We start from the raw sequence: 20,042 nt of genomic DNA, 5'->3' as shown, positions 1-20,042 counted from the left end.
CACTTCAGCTGAAGGATATTGAAGCGTGGGGAGGTAAAAATTTAAATATTCCAACAGAATCAGCACTGGGATCTGGGCTGATCCCAGCTCTGAGCACATCCAAGCCCAGAACAAAGGGGTTCACACCAGGTGGACCCAGCAGTTTTGGAATCAAGGTTTTGTCCCAGTGTTAAAATGTTGGTTTTTTTAAAAAAATTAAACTGAAAAACATAAAGATGCTTTTCAGTGGGAACTGCAAAATGAAAAATATTGATGTTCTCCAGCAAATCAACATTTTAAGGATTTATATTAATAACTTTGGGATAAAAGGCTTTTACTGAGATTTTAACAGCAGCCCTCATTTCTCTTTTTGTCAGACAACCACTTCACCCAAGGAAATGCAGATGTCAATATGAGCAGCTTTTTCCAGGGGAATAATCCTTAACCAAATTCTAAATATCTGCGTTCCCCACCCTGAAATATCTGGAATGAAAACATTTTACAAGAAACTTCCTCTCCCAGCAGCTGCCTGAACCACTTATGGATTTACCATCTGGCTGTTCCAGTCTCCTTTGCTTCCAGGGCTATGAAACAGCAGAATTAATTAAAAAAAAAAAAAGGAAAAATTGAAATTAATGAATTAAAATTACATCAGTGTCGTTGTAGGTGACGACGGTGCTCGTGGGGAGTTCAGCTTCCACGGCATTTTCAGTGAGGCCACCCTGGGGATCGATTTCCTCGTTGTAGTTGAGATCCTCGTAGGGCATGGGGGTGAAATACTCCTCATTGATGGTCTCGTAGTTGTACTCGTCAACGAGGGGATCATCCACTGCTCCATCCTCCTTGGGCTGCTTCCCAGGGTTCCCTGTCTCAGGGGGTGCTGTGGGAGCTGGATAATCCTGTTGCATGTGGAAAATAAAGCACCACAATCAGCGAAACAAAACATTCTGCAGCACCCTCCCCTTTTATAAAGGTTTGTCACCCTCACCCCTGCCAGGACCCGCCTCGGTACCTGCTTGGTTTCGGGTTTCTCTCCAGCAGCCACTTCAGGAGGGCTGGGTTTGGTGGTGGGGGCTTCTGGTTTGACAGCTTCATCAACATCCTCGTAGTAGGGGTACTCGTAGTAGTAAGTGTCACCTTCTCCCTCCCCGTCTGTGTACTGCAAGGAGAGGAGGAGACGCAGGAAATGAGGTGGCAGCACCCAGCGTGTCCCGCCTTTGGACATCAGGGGTTCAAACTGCCAGAGGGCAGGGTTAGATGGGATATTTGAGAAGAAATTCTTCTCTGGGAGGGTGAGGAGGCCCTGGAATGGGTCACCCAAAGCAGCTGTGGCTGCCCCATCCCTGGAATTGTCCAAGGCCAGGCTGGACAGGGCTTGGAGCAACCTGGGATCATGGACGGTGTCCCTGCCCATGGCAAGGGGTTGGAATTAGATAAGCTTTAAGATCCTTCCAACCCAAACCAGTGACTGTGATATTTCTTAACCTTAGATTGCTGAGACCTCCCAGCTCTGCCACATCTGACACCCCGAGAGAGAGGCAGAGAGCCCTTGAGCCCCGTGGCCGCTCTGGCACCGTTCCTGCACCAACAGCATCCATGAGACTTCCCATCCACCCCCGGCCTGCAGGCAGGAGGCCTTGGAGAAGCAGATCTTTGCAGCCTTTTCCACAAGGCGTCAGTCATTCTTCAGCAAGAAACCCAAACAAAGCCGCTGGTTCCAGCCGGGCACGGCACCGCTCCTCGCCAGCCCAGCCCTCCCTGGCAGCGGCCGCCAGCGCGTGGAGCGGTTATTCCTACATGGAGCAACACAGCCTCGGGACAAGCCAGCTCTTGTTGGGCTGCTGGCTCCAAAAGAAGAGGTTTATTTTCCTGCTGCCACAGATTTCGACCAAAGTGCTGTTTTATTTGTCCTATGTATTGTTTCTCCAGAAGCGCTGGCGGAGCGGCCGCAGCGCTTCCCTGGGGCCGCGCCTCACCGGGAGCGTCCCAAAGCCCTGCTTAGGTGCTGGATTAATTTAATCCCAAAGATAAACTGGGAGGGCTGATGGCATTACTGGTTTATGGGGATTCCCTGACTCTGCAGATCTGGGCTCAGCTGAAAGCAAATCAGCCCAAGAGAGTAGCTGAGGATGCCAGACAGCAACTGCAGTGAGCTGAGACCTCTGAAAAAAGGGCAAAATTCAGGTGCTGATCACTGGAAATCAGCCACACCCAGACATTTCTAATTGGGCAGCAAAAATATAAATGGATCTGGCACCAGCCTTTTTTAATGTGTTTCCTTTTTTTAAAAGAAAATACCTGCGGTGAACCCTTCATACAAAAATTATTGGGCACAGCAGCTCCTAGGGATGACTTAGGAGCGTTCCTGCCAAAATGAAATTCAAAGCAAATCCAGGGGCAAAAATCTTTCTCGCTCCTTTAACACCTGTAGTTCCACAGAATATTGAGAAAGAGCTGTTTAATCCTTTAACAAGTTCAAAAGTGTAATCTGAAATTTAGAAACAGGTGCCTGTTCTGGATGGGGCTGGAGCTGCCAGGGAAGGTCAGCATTCCCCACTTGGCTCACGTTGTCTCTCCTGTGTTTCTGAGCTCCAAGTGAATGCTCTTTTCAGTCTTTGGAAATGGGAGGAGCTCAGAAAGAGGGGAAACTCCAAAGAGCCCAAACCCAGAACGTGCAAATCCTAAAAACAAGCTCTGTCTGGGATGCTGGACGTGAACCATGGGGAAGCTGAGTAGGAGGAAGGAGCCACGTGTTTGCAAGTGTGGTGTACACCCAAATATCGGTGATTGTGACCCAAAACATCCCGAGAGACTCACGTATTCGTCCTGGTTGGGGTCCTGGGACTGTGGGGAGTCGGGGATGGCGGTGTCACAGTCGGGGCTGTAGTGCTCACAGTACTCGAGGGCTGCCCGCGGGTCCGCCACGATCAGGAGCTGCTGGATGTCACCCTGCAGGGAGGGAGCACAGGGGGTCAGGGATGGATGGTGCTCGTGGAGACACCAGCCTGAGGCTGCGATCAAAGCCATAAACACAAAGAAATCAAAAGCAAAACACGTGGCAGGGCCACCTTCCCGACATGGGCACGTCCCCTGAGATGGCCAGGGATTGGCTGCCCCACGAGGTGGGAACCTGCTGTGCTTCATCCCCAGCCCCAAATCCACCTCCCCAGAAGACAAATCACCCAGAACAACAGCAGCACAACAGCACTGACAGCCCCAGGCAGGGCGGGTGCAGGAAAATTAAGAGAGAAGAGCTCTGTACCCCCCCAAATCAGCAGCATCCTGGGGACAACAAAACAACTCCTTTCCAGCCGGTCCTGTGCAGCTCTGCAGGGCTGCAGGGTCACCCTGCCCAGTCCTAAAAGCTCCTTATTGGCCTCAAAACTCCTCTGCTTCTCCTCACAAAAGGCATCACACCCCCTTTTTTACATCTTGCCTCACCTCGACGACATTCCACCCACAGCAGACACAGAGAGAGATTAGAAATGCATCTGATAAACGCAGAAAAGAGCCAAAGGGAGGCTTTTTTCACTAAAAACCAGGTGCAAAGGAAGCTCACTAGGCACCAGGGCTGCTTAATGGGACAGCTGCTCCCTGAAGCCCTGCACAGCCACAGCCTGAAGGTCAGAGCAGAAATTGCTCTTGAGTTTCCTAAAGAGTCACCACGCTGCTCAGCCACGATGCCAAAATCCAGTTCATTCAGCAGACAGTTACATAAGACTTCACTACTTGGATGCTTAGAGCTGATACTTTAATTAGGGGAGGGAAAAAAAATCTTATTTAATAATAGACAAACATGGCTAAAGCATCAGGGGGAAAAGCAGGAGCGTTACAGCCAAGCTGGGAGGATGATTTGGGCAGTAATAGGAACCAGAAGCTCCAAAGGGAGCCTGGCCAGACTGGCAAACAGCCCTGTGGAAAAGGATATTTTTGAAATTAGGGGCCAAATCTGCCTTGGTGTCGCTGGATCAGGGACGTGTCCCACTGACTTCCCCCCCAAAAAAGGTGCTGTTCGCATTTTGGGCAGAGATCCATTGGGAAAGGAGGTTGCCAGGAGCCCTGGACACATCAGCACTGAGGGGAAGGAGCAGCTCAGAGCTGTCTGGAGTTCCCTCCTCCATTCCCAGGTTGCCACTTCCCTCCCCACAGCAGCTCAGGGAACATCTGGGCACCTCTCAGACCTCCCCGAGTTCCCCCTCAGTTCACTGAAGCTCATTAGTCATTGTTTCCAGTGAATAACCTTTACAGAATTAACAGAAATGTCTGCAAAGTGGGTTTCAACTTTCCATTTTTAAAACCAGAAACATCTTTCTTCCCCTTTCCCCTTTCTTTTTTTTTTTTTTTAAATAAATCCAGTCCTGCCATTCCTATTCCAGCTCTTTCTTTTGCAATGTAACCACCAAAACTGGGCACAGAGTACTGGGAAAGCAGAAAATTCCAAGATTTTTGCCTTGTAGAACATTTCCCTTTCCCAAGCAGCTCTGGCCATCACCTGCCAATGGGACCCACAGGGGAACTGGGCCGTGGTGTGACCTCCAGAACATCCCCCAGCCCTGAGGAGGGGGTGCTGGGGGTGTTATGGGGTTCCTCAGGCCATATTTTTTATCACCATCCCTTCAGAGCTCCAAACCAGCCCGTTCCTTTGGAATTGCCTCCAGCAGGGAATGCCCAACCCAGCCAAGGAAATTTGTGGCTGATGTGAAGACCCTCCCAGCTGCTATTTCAGCACACAGGACCTCAGCCACCCCTCCCTGACACCCCAGCTGAGCCATCCGTGCCCTTCTCTCACTCAGGTGCTTAAAGCTTCCCTGTTTTCCATGGGAAGATGGGAAGTGCCTGGCATTGCTGGGACAAGCTGAAATAAAGCAGCCCCAAAGCAGAGCTGGTACTTGTCTCCAAGAGGCAGGGGAGGCTGAAAAAGCTTTTTCTCCCTGATAAGGTTGGATTTACACCTCATGGAGAGCTGATAGGCTGCATCCCATCAGTGAGCAGGGCTGGAACTGCGTTTCCTCAAGGAACAGATAACGCAAGGAAAGGCATCTGGGCTGAACCCCTGCCAAAGGTTAAGCAGAAGAGAATTTGCTAAAGCTGAGTTTGTTTTTAGTCTCAGCTGATGGCAGTTCCTGAGCTGTGCATGGGGAGAAATCCTTGATCCCATCCTGCTTCCCTGCAGGAGTTTGAGCATCCTCAGCCTTGGAGAATACAGAAAAAAACCACCTGCAAGCCCAAGCCCCTGGAGCCTCAGCAGAAAACTCAGCCTCGACACAGGACAGCACAAGTCCCCCAGTTTCTGCTGAGTGAGAGGGGGAGGCCAGACAGGGGACACTTGCTGCTCATTCTGGGTCAAGACCCTGGGAAAGCCAGTGCGTAACTGAATAAATTTGGGATGCAGAGAACGCCAGGAAAAAGCCTCAGACGGCTCCATCAGAGCTCACCAGGCTTCAGCAGCACCCCTCCACAGGCTGCTATTCCCCTGTTCCTTTTCAAACCCAATCGATCACCCTGCCCAAAGTTCATCCTTCTCTCCTTGTTCCAGCGTGCAAAATCCAGGAGAACCGAGGCTCCCGAATTCAGGAAGCATGAGAGCCCCATGGTGCAGCCGAGCCGAGCACAGGGCAGGGGCTGAGCAGCTCAGGGGAGGGGGAAGGAGAGCTCAGACCATTCCTCTTTGTTGCACTCCCAGCAAGTGCCCAGCACTGGGGGATACCCCGTGCTAACCCTTGTCGAAAGCAGCCAGGAGTAAAAACCTTGTTAGCAAGATTCCCAGTCAATTGACCTCATCCCTCAGCGCCCAACAATAAAATGGGCTAATTTAGCCTGCAATAAAAGCCCCACTATCTGCACCTCACAAAAGCTGCACAAAGCTCTGCTGTCAAGAGCCCCCTTTCTGGGATTTAAAAAGCCGACTTTAAATAGAGCGAGCCGCGCTGGGAGGCTCGGAGCCTTTTGTGCCCTCTCGAGTGTGTTGCCGCTCATAAACTGTGCCCAGGGATCCGGGGATCCTGGCTGACAAAGGGGAGCCAGCCCTGCTCCCGTTCCTCCCTCAAGTGTCCATTTGTTTCCCTGTTTTGGTCACAAATCATCCAAAAATGCCCTTCCCGGCGGGATTTCTGCAGCACTAACGAAGATCCCGTTAATCCACACGCACGGCTCCGTGCGGGACAGGCTTTTCCAAGAGAGACAACTTAAAAATGCACCAGTAAAGTGGTTTAAAGACCTGCTCAGCCAAATCAAAGACTTATTTTCATGTAATGGGGTATTTCAGTCAGGGAGCAAGAGAGCAACGCTCTGGTGTTGCTTTGTAGAAGTCACCAGCCACTCACACACAGTGGGTAAAGCTCTTTTTTGGCCTGGGAATGAGTAGAGCACAAGGTTCAAAGAAGTTCTCCAGTGTCTGGAGCACCTGGTAGCACCCAGAGGCAGAGCTCCGTTGTGCTTTGCTGGTTTAACCAAAAAAATTTGAAGCGAAGAATGAAAAAGTTGATTTTTTTTTGATTTTTTTTTTTTTTTTTTGCCTGCAAATAATCACAATTCATCCACCAGGAGAGGCAATGTTTAAAAAAGGGGATAAATCACATTTTGGCCTTTCCTCCTGAAGCTCCTGGTGAAGAGGAAGAGGCAGGACAGCACATTTGTGAGAAGGACTGAGAGCTGTGAGGGTTTTATTTGCTCCACCAGACAGATGGAAGTGCTAACTTTCAGGAGCAGTAAGGATCTGCCTGACATTTCTGCTGAAGCCATTTATGCCTGATGACTCATTTGCGTTATGGATTAAGTTCCATCAAAACCAGTTCAACTCAACTCCCCAGCCAGCTCCCAGACAAGGCTGGAAAAGCTCTTTCTGGAGCATTTTTTAACACTTATTCTATATGCGTGCAAAAAATGTCACGTCGCTTCCAATGACATCAACTTCAGGAACTCAGAGGAATCGTTGTGGTTCAAGGCAAAAAAAAACAGCTGGAGAGGAGGATCATGATGAGTGACTTCATCTGGCACTGGAAGCAGCTCCCTAAATCCTGGGATTTTCAGGGCTCCCACTGCAGTGCATTGATAATTCACTGGGCTCTTGGGTTAGGGCATCACCCCAAAAGTCTGAGACACTCAATATCCCAAAGAGTAAATCCTGCTGGATGTGCTTTTGGAAACTCCTGCATTTAACTGGATAAACACAGGCCCGGAGTGAACAATGGTAACATAAAAACTTCACAATTATTGGGAATCACTCAGATTTATCCTGACAAACTCCCAGGCTCCACACCCCCAAACCCAGTCAGAGGATGAAGAGTGGCAGGGGTTCAGTGCGGCTCCAGGATGAAGTGGAAGCTCAGAGATCCCACGCCCCAGCGAGCCTCCAAAACCCCTAATCCCTGTCTTGGAGCCAGCCTGCCAGCCCTCAGATGTTCCACTTGATAAATCCTGTCACCAGCACTTCCCATGGATTCTCACTGCTGTGGACACAGCCCGGCTCCAGCCTGGAGTGGAAGTGGTGTTGGAGACACACAGGGATCCTCGTGGCCCCATTTCTGTCAGCCTGGAAACCCCAAAAATCAGAGGTGCTGGAAGTGCTCAGAGCATTCCAGAGTCCCTCCTTTAAACACAGCAGCTCCAGAAAAGCAGCAAAACTGCAGCAAAACGGGCAAACAAAGCCTCACCATCCCCCCCGGTCCCTGTCCCCGTGTCCTGAGCCCTCTCCTGGCCAGCCACACACAGGAGTGGCCCCACAGAGAGAGCACCCAGTGCCTAAAGAGCCTCCTTTGGGCTCCCAGAGCTTCAGCACTACAAAATGGGAAGGAAATTGTTGCAAGTCTGGCTAAATAATAAATAAATAAATAAATAAATAAATAAATAAATAAATGAGGCTTGACTCGCACACAGCCGTGACTCAGCTACAAATTCCTGGTGGTTTGGCTCAATCCAGCCGGATGTTTGTGTCCCCATCCAGCTCAGAGGGGCTGCAGGGTTGGATGGGGCTGCTCTGCTGTTCCCCCTCTGGCTCCTGCTGCTTTGGGCACTCAGAGATGAGCCTCTGCCCAGCCGTCTTTGGAAAAACCAGGTTTAATTAAGCAGAGCAGGGAGAGAAGAGTCACCAGAACTAAAAATGGCTCCAAACCCTCTCGAAAGCTGGTCAAACTTTCTGTTTCTCATGGCATCTCCGTGTGGGGACCCCAAGAAATGCCTCAGCCCAGTCCTGCACCCCCAGCCCCAGATCAGCCAAGAGCATCCCTGACCTCGCAGAACACAAACACAGCAATGACCTGCACAGCCCACGAGCCTCTTCCCCTGACCACAGCAGCAAGAGGAAAATCAGCCCTCCAGCTCGGTGGTAATGAACCTCTCTGGTAATTCCTCACCCTTTCTATCTTACAGTCCTGGGGAGGAACCCGATTTCCCATCGTGTGAGGATCCATGAACTCGCTGTTAGTCCTGGCTGCTGGATTTGAAGGAATCGGGCAGGGAAGTGTGGTCCCCTCCTTGTCCCCTTCCCTGAACCCTAGGACTTCTCCCTGCTGTCCCCAACACCCAGCCCTGCCCCTACACAAGACCAAATCCTATTTCTGTTGCTTAAAATTAAATTCAGACTCATGCCTTAAAATTAAGAGGCTTTTTGGAGCAAAGGGCTGCTTGCAGAGCCCACAGAATGCTGTAAGTCTGTCCGTGTGCTACCCCAAATCCAACTGTGGAGCAGTTTAGCAAGGACTCCTGACTGGAAGGGAAGGACAAGCCATTCCCTCAGAGGAGAACAAAAGCCAGATGGCTTTGCTAATTCTGGAACGCTCTCCTGCAGGAGCTGTCGCTGTGCCAGCACCCAAATACCAGTCAAGGACTCCATGGCAGGGCAGGAAGCACCAACACAAGGTTCGTTTCCAGGTGGATACCTCCCACCCCAATCCCAGGTAACCCCCCGAGTCAATAATCCCTGCCCTAGGGCAAACAGTCCCCACCAGGCACAACCCCAAGCACCCTCTGAGCAGCTGTGAGGCAGAGTTTGTGCCAAAGTCCTTTTCTGTGAACTCGGAGCTCCTTCCCAAAGACAACACACCCGGAATTCACCCCAGTATGGATTATTTACATGGCAGTGCTTTCCAGCACCCAGCCACCTTCCAGCTTCCCACCCTCAAAGATTTTCTTGCCTTTCTGAGTTTGTCAAACCCATTAATCATGGCTGGCTCCTTCCTGCCACTTTCCCTGGAATGCTCACCGAATCCTGACAGCCCCAAACCCCTTTGCTGTCTGCAGTCCCTGTAACAGCTCTGAATTCCCCCTTTCCTCAGCCCTCTGCACCCTGCTCCACTCAGTGTCCCCTCCTGCCCCACAGCTTCTCATGGAGCGACCAGAGATGCCCTGGGGAGAACAGAAAAGCCTGACCAAGCTCAAATGGACATTTACTGATGGGGCAAAAGCCCAGGCCAAGCTCCAGACTCCCCAAACATCCTCGTCCTCCCTGCCCCAGCTCCCCAACCCTTCCCTGCCAACACTGCTTCAACCCCAGCACTACACCTGAGGCCTCCATCCTTTCAGAGAGACATCCAATCACCCCTTGGAAGATGTCCAAAAGCTCTGGGGCTGCTTTGGGCTTTGTCTTTCACCTTACCCAGCCTTGCCCTGCCTGCCCGAGGGGCTGCAGAGCTGGCACGGAGCGTTCCGTGCACACCGTGCGCTGCTGGTCCCCCCACCCCCATCTGGAAATGAGAGCTGCTTCCACAGCCAGGCCGCCTTCCCCAGCTCTCTGCTGGCGCCCAGACCCTGGAGAGCGAGTTTTTGTCAGAAAATTTACCAAAACAGTGGGGAAAAAAACCCCAGCTCAGGCAAATCAGCAGCGTGTCATTTAATTAAGATCCAGGAACTCTGGGGACACAGGGCAGGGAGCAAAACAATCCTTGAGGCAGAGGTAGCTCAGAAAACAAGGTGGTGTTGGCAGGAGCACAGAAAGCATCAACCCTACAAAGCATTTACTGCAAGGCCATCCCAGCAGTGCATTTCTCCAGGTTTTTTTTTGGTTTTCCAAGCTGGAAAAGGCACTTTGGGAAGGGCACAGCATCCCTCAGCACGTCTGTCCTACTCAGCCTGGCATGGGGGGGACAGAGCCAGGCTTCACAAGAGCCACAGCTGGGATTTCCTCCAGAAAATGGGAAGATTTAAGGTCGGGAACACAAGCAGGGAAAAGTGGAGTGTGGTTGGAGTGCCCTGTCCCTGCATCCTGGGCCAGGCAGGTCCCTCCCAGCCAGAGGACGTGTCCAGCTGTCCCCTGACTCATGTCTGGGCCTCCAAACCAGCACACGTGGGCTGTGTGCTCCCCTTCAGAGCACAAAAGTGGTTTTTTAGTGGCTTTTTTAGTGTTTCCTGCAAGGAATTCCACCAGGGAGCAGGACCCACCCTGAGGAAAAATGATTCCTCGGCTTCTGGTTTTCCTCCCACCTGACACCAGCCCTTGGAGCTTGGTGGCATCACCACTGCAGCCCTGTGGGGCAAAATATTGGCAAGATTTGGGTTTTCACTTCCATGTCAAGCTCCCTGCTCAGCCAGGTCCTTCTTAAAACTGGATTTGTCTGCATTTCTCCTCACCAACCCCACAACCTCCTCTATGGGATGGACAGGGGCATCCAGAGAAAAGCAGCCAAGCAGTGGGGACTGCAGAAAAGGGAAAAAGCAGCCAAAGTGCCTTAAAAAAAAAAAAAAGCTAAAAAAATATTAAAGCCAAAAAAAAAGCAAAAAAACCACCCCAAAAATAATAAAGCAAAAAAAAGGCAAAAAAAAAGAAAAAAAGTAAAAATAATAAAGCAAAAAATAAAGCAAAAAAGGTGAAAAAAAATGAAGCAAAAAAAGCAAAAAAAATTGAAGCAAAAAAAAAAGCAACAAAAAAAGCAAAAAAGAAAAAAAAGAGGCGAAAAAAGAGCAAAAAATAAATCAAAGCAAAAAAAAAAAAATCATAAAAGCAAATACAAAGAGCTGCTGAAAACACCCAGAGAGAGATATCCTTAAATCAACAACCTGCTCAGCCACTCTGCTGGCTATTTTTATATATTTATGTCTGTTAAACAAACCACAATTTATCTCCCAGGATTTTTGGGTGCAAAACAATCAGTTCTGGCCATGGAAAGCAGGATGGGACTGAATGGCTCCTGCAGCCCCAGTCTGGAAGGGTGGGTGGACTGGGAGAGGGGCTGCTGTGACAAAAGGCTGCTTTATATTCCCTCCTTCTCCCCAGCCTGGCCAAGCACTGTGCTAACACAGGCAAAAATCATCGGAGAGCTTTCTGCAGCTCTTCTGCAAAGAGGAAAAAAATAATGGCCCAGCTCAGATCTTTAAAGGGCAAAGAACAGAAAGAAAGACAAGAAGAACCCCCCTGACAGTCCCACCTCTCTCCACCCCAGGAAAGAGACAACCCCACCATAGGAAAGTGAAACTTGAGAGCAAAGCCAGTCTTTAGACTTGCAGAAGGAGCGCTTTTAAACGTTTTCTTTTTTAGCTGTGTGCTCCGAGCAGAGGATCAGAAACACGTGTGAAGAACCAGGAACCTGAACCACAGGTTCCCATTAAACTGCACCGCTCCTAGCTCAGATTTCACCCTGTTCAAGTGGGTGTTTTCTCTCTAAGGCAGCAGCTGCTTGGTGGGTTCCCCTTCAGAGGGGTTTTATGAATGTCCCAGACCTGGCTGTCCCCTGAGCGTGCTGATAACCCTGGGGGATCTCAGCGATGCCCCAACCCTGTGGCTGAGGCTGATTTTGGGTCTCTAAGCCTGGATATTTGTACATGTGACAGACATCTTCTCAACCAGCTCCTCCACTGAGAGAGGAAAAACCACCCAGGTTTGGGTACTTCTGGAAGATTTCTGTCACTTCTGCAGGACAGGAGCTGGGACTGAGCCACCAGAGGTTCTCACTGCCCTGGGATGGAAACCTTGCACTGGATCTAATTTGGATCTAATTAACCCATGACACAAACCAGGCTTGGCTGGAAGAAATAACTCCTCTGCTGGCTCAGTTTGGAGCTGCTGGGCAAAGGTGCCCCTTCTATTTCAGGGGAAGAGTGAGAAAAAAAAAGGTAAAAAAACCTGACTGCAGAGAACCCTTCCAAAGTACCTCAGTTTCCTTTGGCTGCTCCCAAACTCCCATGAACACGGCAAAGAGTCTGACTTGCTGTTCCCCACGTCCAGTTTGGGCTGAAAAGGAGCAAACTCAGCTCTGAGAAGTGCTGGAAGGAGAGGCAAGTAGGTTTGGGGTGTGCTTGGCACAGCCACAGCGCGTCCCAGGGAATGGCAGATGTTCAGGTCACACCTGGGGTAGGTCCTCAGCAAACCTCTCCTGTGTGGGGTCTTCATGGGGCCTCCAGTCACAACCAGCTCATTTTTAGCCCTCACAAGGAGCTCAGGCAGGACTGGATCTCTCCCTACAAGGATCCTACTCAGAGGAAATCCTTGGAGTAGAGCTGTTGTAGGCATTTCCTAAAGGGAAACACCTTCACCAAAGGAACAACCCACTCTGTGTTTACAACTGTTCATCCCTAAATAGTCACCTCGTGGGCACCAGAAGCCACATGGAGCGATTCCAGCTGAAGGTTTAAAGCCAGCCATGAGGAAGCTCTCTCCTCTAATGAATTCATTAGGACAGCACTGCATTTTTTTGGCTGCTTTCCCCCCAAAATCAAGCCCTGGGTGATCCCTTCGTGCAGCCGCAGGTGTGTCCGTCTATCCCAATAATTATTCCATCTGATGGCTGATTTCAATCACTTCTGACAGGGAAAAGAGGCTCAGGGTAATTAAACTGCCATAAATGTCATGGAAACAGACAGCTCAGGCAAAGAAATCATCCCAGAGCATTGTCTGTGGTGAGCTCTCATCTGATCGGATCCAGGCACGCACAAAACAGCTCTTTAATGTCCCCACCACCCCTTTAATGTCCCTACCAGAAGCTGAGGCAACCACGAGACACAAATTAGAAGGAATCTAGGCCTGACTAATCTCAGAGCATCTCTGAGCTTCCCAATTCCCACAGCCGCTGGAAAAAGATGAGCTGAGGCACCACAAAATGAGCGGTTTGTGCCTATACACGGAAAAAAAACCCCGTTCTCCTCAATTTTCCAGCCCCAAGACAGATGGAGGAGGAAAGGGAGCGTGTCCAGGCCTCAGCTAAGCCAGATTCCAGAGGGATTTCACGGGATACAGCAGAGCCCAAGGGTTTGTGGATACCTGTCAGCAGATTCAGGGCTGGCACTGCCACCCAGGTGACCCCAGATGAGCCTTTCCAGTGGCTGCTCCATCTGCACAAAGCACTTGGAATCATTCCTGCCTCTCCAAACACTCCTTGGAGTTATTTTTTCCCCTCTGTGACCACGCAGCAGCCTGGCACTCTGTGATTTCTGCCTTCGAACTCCTCATTTGGTAGCTCAAAATCAGCATTTATGTCATTCTACACACAAATTACAGCCCTGGGCCCTAAGAATAGAGGCCCCACAATCACCATGTGCTGTGTTGTCACTGCTTTTACATCCAGACCTTCACAGTGTGGTCCCTGAACAGCTGTTTTTTCCTTCTCCACCTCCAGATGATAAATTCCTAGTGGAAATCTAGAAGATAACTTTGAAAGGAATGCTTTAAAAGCTGCTCAGAAGTGAGTTTTCAGGTATTTTTTAATCAAGGCACCCTGCATCTGTTTATAACATTAATCTCACCCCCTGAGAGGGACTTCATAGCAAGAGATCCCTCAAAACCCCCAAATCTATCCCTCAGACACCTCTCCAGAATTCAAACACAGGGTTTTTTTACCCTTTCTTTAAGTTATTCTCTATCCCAAAGCCTGCACAAAACCACCAGTGTGAAAAACCCCCTCAGCAGAATCTTTTCCAGCAGTTCCTTCCCATTGTTTTCCAACAGGAGCTGATTTGGCTCAGGTACACTCACACGGGGTGGTTTTGTTCCCTAATTGAAGCATCAAGTCAGATTATGCTTCTGAAGCAGCAAACGAGACTATTCACCAAAAAAAAAAATCTCTTTATCCTTGCTCAAAACGTTTCCTTGCCTGGATATGCTTAAGCAGGATAACTCAGGAAGCACCTAAAAATGGGATTTTGCAATTTTAGCCTCATCATGACAGTCAGGAAAAGGAATTTCCATGCAAGGACAAAGCAATGGGACAGGGTGACACGGCGGTGCTGTCCCCAAGAGCCACCCTGAGTGTCCCATGTGCCAAGCAAGGCTCAGTCCCATGGACAGCATCCCAAAAACCTCATTCAGACCCTCTGGAAAACTCATGGCCAGCACATTGTGGAAGGCATTCACATAAAGGAGGAGAGGGTCAGCCTGACCTTCAGTGTCCAGCGTGGAAATTTCAAAATGAAGAAAAGGGAAAAGAAAAATCCCACAAAAGCCCAGGCCAGGCCTCTGTGAACTGAATGGGGCAAAATGAATGGGTGGCATTGTGTGCCCTGCCGTGCCAGCCCTGTAGCTGGCAGTGAATAATGCTGGGATGGGGAGAGGACGGGGCCATAAGCAATTCTGAAAGAACTGCCCTGGTGTTGTGTGCGGGGTACCCCGAATAACGCTCACGCTCACTGCCCTGCGCTCCACAGGACAGGCTCAAAGAGAGATTTTCTCCATTTTCCTCACCCCATTCATTAGGAGTCCCTGGAAGAAACCCAAGGCCCCGTTTCCCCTTGTCCTCCACTGCTCTCTGAGCACCAGGTAGCCCAGGCCAGCCTCAGGCTGTGCCACCACCGTCCGGGTCCTGCTGTCACCTTACAAGGGCTCAGACAGCCCCAGAACCAGGCTGGTGTCCCCATCCACAGCCCAGGATCTGAGCAGTGCCCTGTTATCCAGGCTTTTCCATAGGAAACTGCAGAGTTTTCCTTGGAGAGGAGGCGCAGTCTCCGAAAACTCCACGCAATCCCAAATTCGAGGCTGCCCGGCCTTCCCTTTGCTTCCCATTCCTGCAGACCTGCCCACACGCTCCAATTCCCTATTTCCTTCACCATTCCCTTCAGTGCTGCCTTTCTCCCACTCCAAACCCCATCCCCTGCTGTCACCGCCTCACCCAGGCCCTGCTCTTGCTGTTCCAAGTTTCCCCTCTCCATCCAAATCAAATAATCCCCCAATAACCCGGAGCTCCAGGGCTGGCTTTTTCCTGGAGGAGTTGTTTTTCCATGACATATGTGTGAACCATCAGGGATAGTTTAAAAACAGATTCCCCCTCATTACAAGCCCAGCACAAAGCTGCTGCTTTGTGTCTTCCCCCTCTGCACCGTTCCCTGGCTCCGCTTTCACGTTGATTTATTTCCCTTTCATCTCTGGAAAATTAGGAATTCTGCTGCCCACGTGAGGATGGATACACCAGTGGATTGTGAGGGGGTCTCTCTCACAGTGGAAAATACGGAGTAAAGCAAAGCTCTTGGCTTGAGTTACTCATCTGAGAACTCACTGAGCCAAAGTGGAGGCACTTGCTCGGGTTTTAGTGCAAAAAAGGGTCGCAGAATCTGCCTGGGAGGTGTTGGTCCCAATGATCCAGAGGGTTTTACTCCCACCTTTGGCCACGGTGGAGGTCGGGGATGCAAAGGGAAGGAGAGGATTTGGGGAAGGTGGTGAACAAGAGGGACTGGAGGAACAGCTGCTCTTCGTACAGAACTGGAGGGGGCAGGAAAGAAACCCTGAGATCACAGAAGGTCTTGGGATGGAGGGGACCTTGGGATGGATCCGGTTCCAACTGGGCTCATTCCCAGTACCAAAGGGTGGCTCTTAAATTCCAGAGCACATCAGGGCTCCCTGCTCCCATCCCACAGCAGCTGGAGCCTCCTGAGGTACCCAAACCTTGCTTTTTGCTCCATTTTTTTCCCTCACCACCCACTTAATCTGGAAGTGGAGCTGCTGTTTCCTCGGCCCCACAGACAGGATTTCCACCCCCAAGATCCACCCTGAGGTTTCCTCCACACCGAGGTGGATCAGATCAAGGGCGTTTTGCGTGCACAGAGGCTTTTAATCAGCACTTGGAATGTTTTCTGCCCCAGGAGGTGAACACAGAATCCAGGTTTTATGGATTAAAGGCAATGGGGGGAAAATAGACCTGGCTGCCAGAGTTATCTTGGGATAGAAGTGGGATTACCCCCCTCGGCTCGGGGAGATCTGCTGACACACTCAGAAAATTGAACTTAACACCAAGTTTTGGTTGGAAAAGTATTTCCCTGCATCTGGCTGGCAACAATCACCCAACCACAGAACATGGACCTGCTGGGACCACCCGAGGAGGAGGCTTTGTGCAGGTTCTTGTTGCTAATTCCCACCATTCCTGGAAATCTGGCTGCTCAGGAAAGAGCTGGGGATGGAAAGCTGAGCTGGTGTGCAAACATAGGTGTGACACCTCTCGTCCACACACCTTTCTCCCTCTTTCTCTGGGAAATTAAAATGTGTCCTTTGCTAATGTTCACACCCCAAAGTGTTTGTTCAAGGAGGTTTTACAAGTTGTCTGTGAAAAATGATTTGTGTTTCATTTATTCCATGCAGCATCTGCCACCTCTAATTCAGCATTAAAAAAAAATTAAAATCTTGCCCTGGTGTTGGACTTGGACAATCTTTGGTGGGTCCCTTCCAGCTCAGGATATTCTGTGATTTTTTTAAGCATAAAAATCTGCATAGTTCCATGGAATAGTGCTCCAAATTTTCATCCCAAGGAAGGGAGCTGGGTTTGTGCACCGTGGGGCCTGAAAATCAGCTGTGAAATTCATCCCAGAAAGGAGGTTCTCCAAAGGAAACCCATGAAGGAACAGGAGTGGATGTAGTGTGGAGGTTCTGCATCCCCAGCTCGGATTTCCCCATTCTGAGCATCCCCAGCTCAGATCCCACCATTCTGAGCATCCCCACAGTTCAGATCTCACCGTTCTGAGCATCCCCAGAGCTCGGATTTCATCATCCTGAGCATCCCCAGACCAGATTTCACCGCTCTGAACTTGAAGCTGGGAGAAGGGCAAACAAAACCTGCAGATAAATTCATTCCTGCGAGGCATCAAAGCCTCAGGAGAACCCTGCAGCATTTGCAGCCATCCCAGAACAGAGAACAGTGCCCAAAAGTCACATTCAGCACCGATTTCCCCCACACTTCTCCCTGCAGTGGCCAAAGCTCTGTTTGTTCAAGCAGGTCTGACCTCCTGAACCCCAGCCAGCGCTGGCTGCGTGTGCAGAACAACGAGCCCACGCTCAGGGACTTTTTTTCCATGTTCTTGCAGGGGATAGAAAACTCCCAGACACCCCAATCCCCATCCAATCTTCTGCACAAATCATTAGGAATCCCCTCTTCCAGCTCCCATCCCGGGGGGATGTGTTTGTTGGGAACATTTCCATTTAAGCCCGCTCGGCTCTGTCAGAGTGAGCACTGCACCTGCACGTTGGGGATGTCTGGAGTGGGCTTGGATTTTCCTTTGGGTTTTGGCAGGCAGCCCAGACTACCTCAAAAAAAAGGAGAAAAATGGGAAAAAAAAGGAATAGAAAGACCTCACCATGTGTGAGGAACATGTGTTTCATTTGTTCAGGCCTGAGTGACGAGGGAAGGGGGTGAACACAGAGTCAGCCCAGAGGTTTTTAGGTTGGGATGGGTTTTTACTCTGCCCTGGTGCAGGAAAACCTCCCTCAGAGAAGTGGCAAAAGGCAGGAAAATAGCAAAAAAGGCTGAAATTTCAGAGAAACAGCAGCTTGAGCAGCACCAGGCTGACAAGGACACAAACCCTGACCAGCTTCACATCCTTGTGCTCATCATCTTCTTCCTCCAGCTCCCAGGGTTTGGCTCAGATGAGCCTTTACTTCCTATAAATTCACTGCAACAATGCAAATCCATCCCTGCCTTTGCAAATAGAAGAGGATTTTTTCTTATTTACAGGCTTCTGCTGCAAAACATTCACTTTTAGGCAAACAGGACTAATTGGTGAATAACCTCCCACATAGAACGAGGTTCCCAAGTGAGCAGGGAAGGGAAACGTGCCCTGATTTGGGCCAGGGCACCCTGTCACGCTCCGCTCCCAAAAATCCCTTTTCCATCTTGCTCAGGGATGCTGCCAAAAACGTTCAGCTGGAAGCTTCTCCCCCAAAGCACAAGGATTTGGCTCTTCCCCCCTGCTCAAGCTGAGGAAAATCATCTTTCCCAAACATATCCATTTGCTGCTCCTTCCCAAATCCGTTTGTGGTACCTGTTCTGCTCCTGAAACTCCATCCTTGTCCCTGCAGATCCCCCTCTGTCCACACCAACCCTGCAAACCTTGGAATGATGTCACTGGAGAGAGGAGCAGGTTTCCAGCATTACATCAGCCTGTCTGGGCTCAGCAATCAGCCTCCTGCTCCTCAGACTTTCCATGGAAGAAATTGAGCCCAAGGAGGGGGGAAACAAACTCCAAATGGAGCCAGGGCTGGAAGAGTAATGACCCTGCACCTCGGAGCATCCATCACCCCAAACGAGCCTGGGGCTGCTGCCTGCCAGCATTTAAACCTCTGCCAGGGGGATGTCAGGAACAAGCAGACACAGGTCCCCAAATCCCACAGTGCCTGTGGGGGATGGAAATTGCTCCCAAAGGATGAGTTTTGCTTCCCAGAGATCGCTTGGTTTTCCTCTGATTTTTTTGCAGGAGGGACCCCAGGCCAAGGGAAAGGGGACACAAACTGCCTGTGCCCTCCAGAACAGCAGGGATGGAGAGTCCTGCAGCATCCCCACTCATGGCAGATCCCAATTTCCCCTCAGCATCCCAGCCCGTTCCCTCTGGAAAACGCTCCCCTGAACCAACTCGCCTGCAGGAGCCCCTGGTACCCAACCATCGGGCTACCAACTGCTTCTTGGAGGAATAATCACAAAAAAAGTGTTGATTTTTCCACTGGCACATCCCAGCAACAGGAGCAGCAGGATGTCAGTGGCTCCTCACAGGGATGAACTCCCATGTCCTCCACCAGGAATTCCCAGAGAGCATTAATCCTGGATTTTCAGGCCTAAGTGCCCCATCTCCTCAGCATTTCCCACCCTTTGCCAACAAAATCCTCAGCAGTGCCATCCTGGGCCAAAAACTGTCCAAATCATGGAATTCCAGACTGGTTTGTGTTGGGAGGGACATTAAAATTCATCTTTTCCACCCCTGCCATGGGCCTAGACCAGAGTCCTCCTAGAGCTGGGCCTTAAATCTGGACAAACTCTAAGAAGCTCTGAGGCCATGCAGCTTCCTAAGGCTGATGTTTCACTTGGCACTCTGTGAAGATAAATGATAGACTGCAGGAGTGTTTTAAACATCAATAAAAGCTCTTTTATGATCTGTTTGAACAATAAAGTGCTTTGTAAGCTATCAAAGGCCCGCAGGCATTTGATACCAGCACACTGCACTAATTAGCCACACATGCCAATGCAGTTGCTTTTGCAGTTTATGAAATGGAATTTACCACTGACCAAACCAAAAAAAAAAAAACCAAACCCAAACAAAACAAAATAACAAAAAAACCACGGAAAAAGCAACCCAAAAATAATAAAAAAAAAGGGTATTTTGTAATCATGACTAACAGAACTCCATCATTACAGGCAAGCCTGACCCAGTCACCAAGCCTGACTGCAGGCCAGATGGCTGAACCTGCAATTACCCAGCGAATCTAAATGAAAAACAAGAGTTTCAGCAGAGTGTATGCAAACAATCCAGCTGATGTTTCCACCCAGGCTCTCACTTTCCTCGCTGGCACCTGGCAGTGAGGGGTCAGAGGAGCCAGCACCAGTTTGGGGTGGAAATGAAAGCCCCGAGTCACTTTTACAAGCTGGTTTGCAATTCTTATTCTGGCCCAGGTGCTGCCCCTTCCTCCCTGATAAAACCAGATGACGTCCCTGGGCACCTGTGTAAGGTGATGCTGTGGTTGAGGAGCTGCCAAATGGGGCCAAATTTCACATTTTTGATCAAATCGACTGCATCGCTTGGACTCTGGCACCAAAAACCTCCCCGTTAATTGCAAACCCATCCAGAGGCGTAATCCTCAGTAATTGCAGACATTTTCTAGGCAGCACTGCTCTCCTGGAAGAGCCCAGAGCTGTGATTTCATCCATATGTCTCAAGTGCACCATTTTAAAGAGGAT

At 50.1% G+C, this 20,042-nt stretch overlaps 1 protein-coding gene across 4 annotated transcripts in view; it reads right to left on the bottom strand.

The window, feature by feature from the left end:
* Positions 1-20,042, bottom strand: part of COL5A1 (collagen type V alpha 1 chain) — a 134,806-nt gene that overhangs the window by 71,361 nt on the left and 43,403 nt on the right. For all 4 annotated transcript variants that reach the window (XM_042052057.1, XM_042052058.1, XM_042052056.1 and 1 more), the window contains 3 exons: positions 2,797-2,928; positions 992-1,138; positions 630-878 (listed from right to left, as the gene is read on the bottom strand). In XM_042052057.1, the coding sequence (XP_041907991.1) occupies positions 630-878; positions 992-1,138; positions 2,797-2,928 (528 nt within the window). The remainder of the gene's footprint in view (positions 1-629; positions 879-991; positions 1,139-2,796; positions 2,929-20,042) is intronic.

The sequence above is a fragment of the Corvus kubaryi genome, unplaced genomic scaffold (assembly GCF_017639235.1).
Source record: "Corvus kubaryi isolate FWS band 111438036 unplaced genomic scaffold, C.kubaryi_AGA036_p1.0 78, whole genome shotgun sequence".
Classification (NCBI taxonomy): Eukaryota; Metazoa; Chordata; class Aves; order Passeriformes; family Corvidae; genus Corvus; species Corvus kubaryi.
Note: the sequence above shows the minus strand (reverse complement) of the source record. Positions and strands in the feature narration are given on the sequence as shown.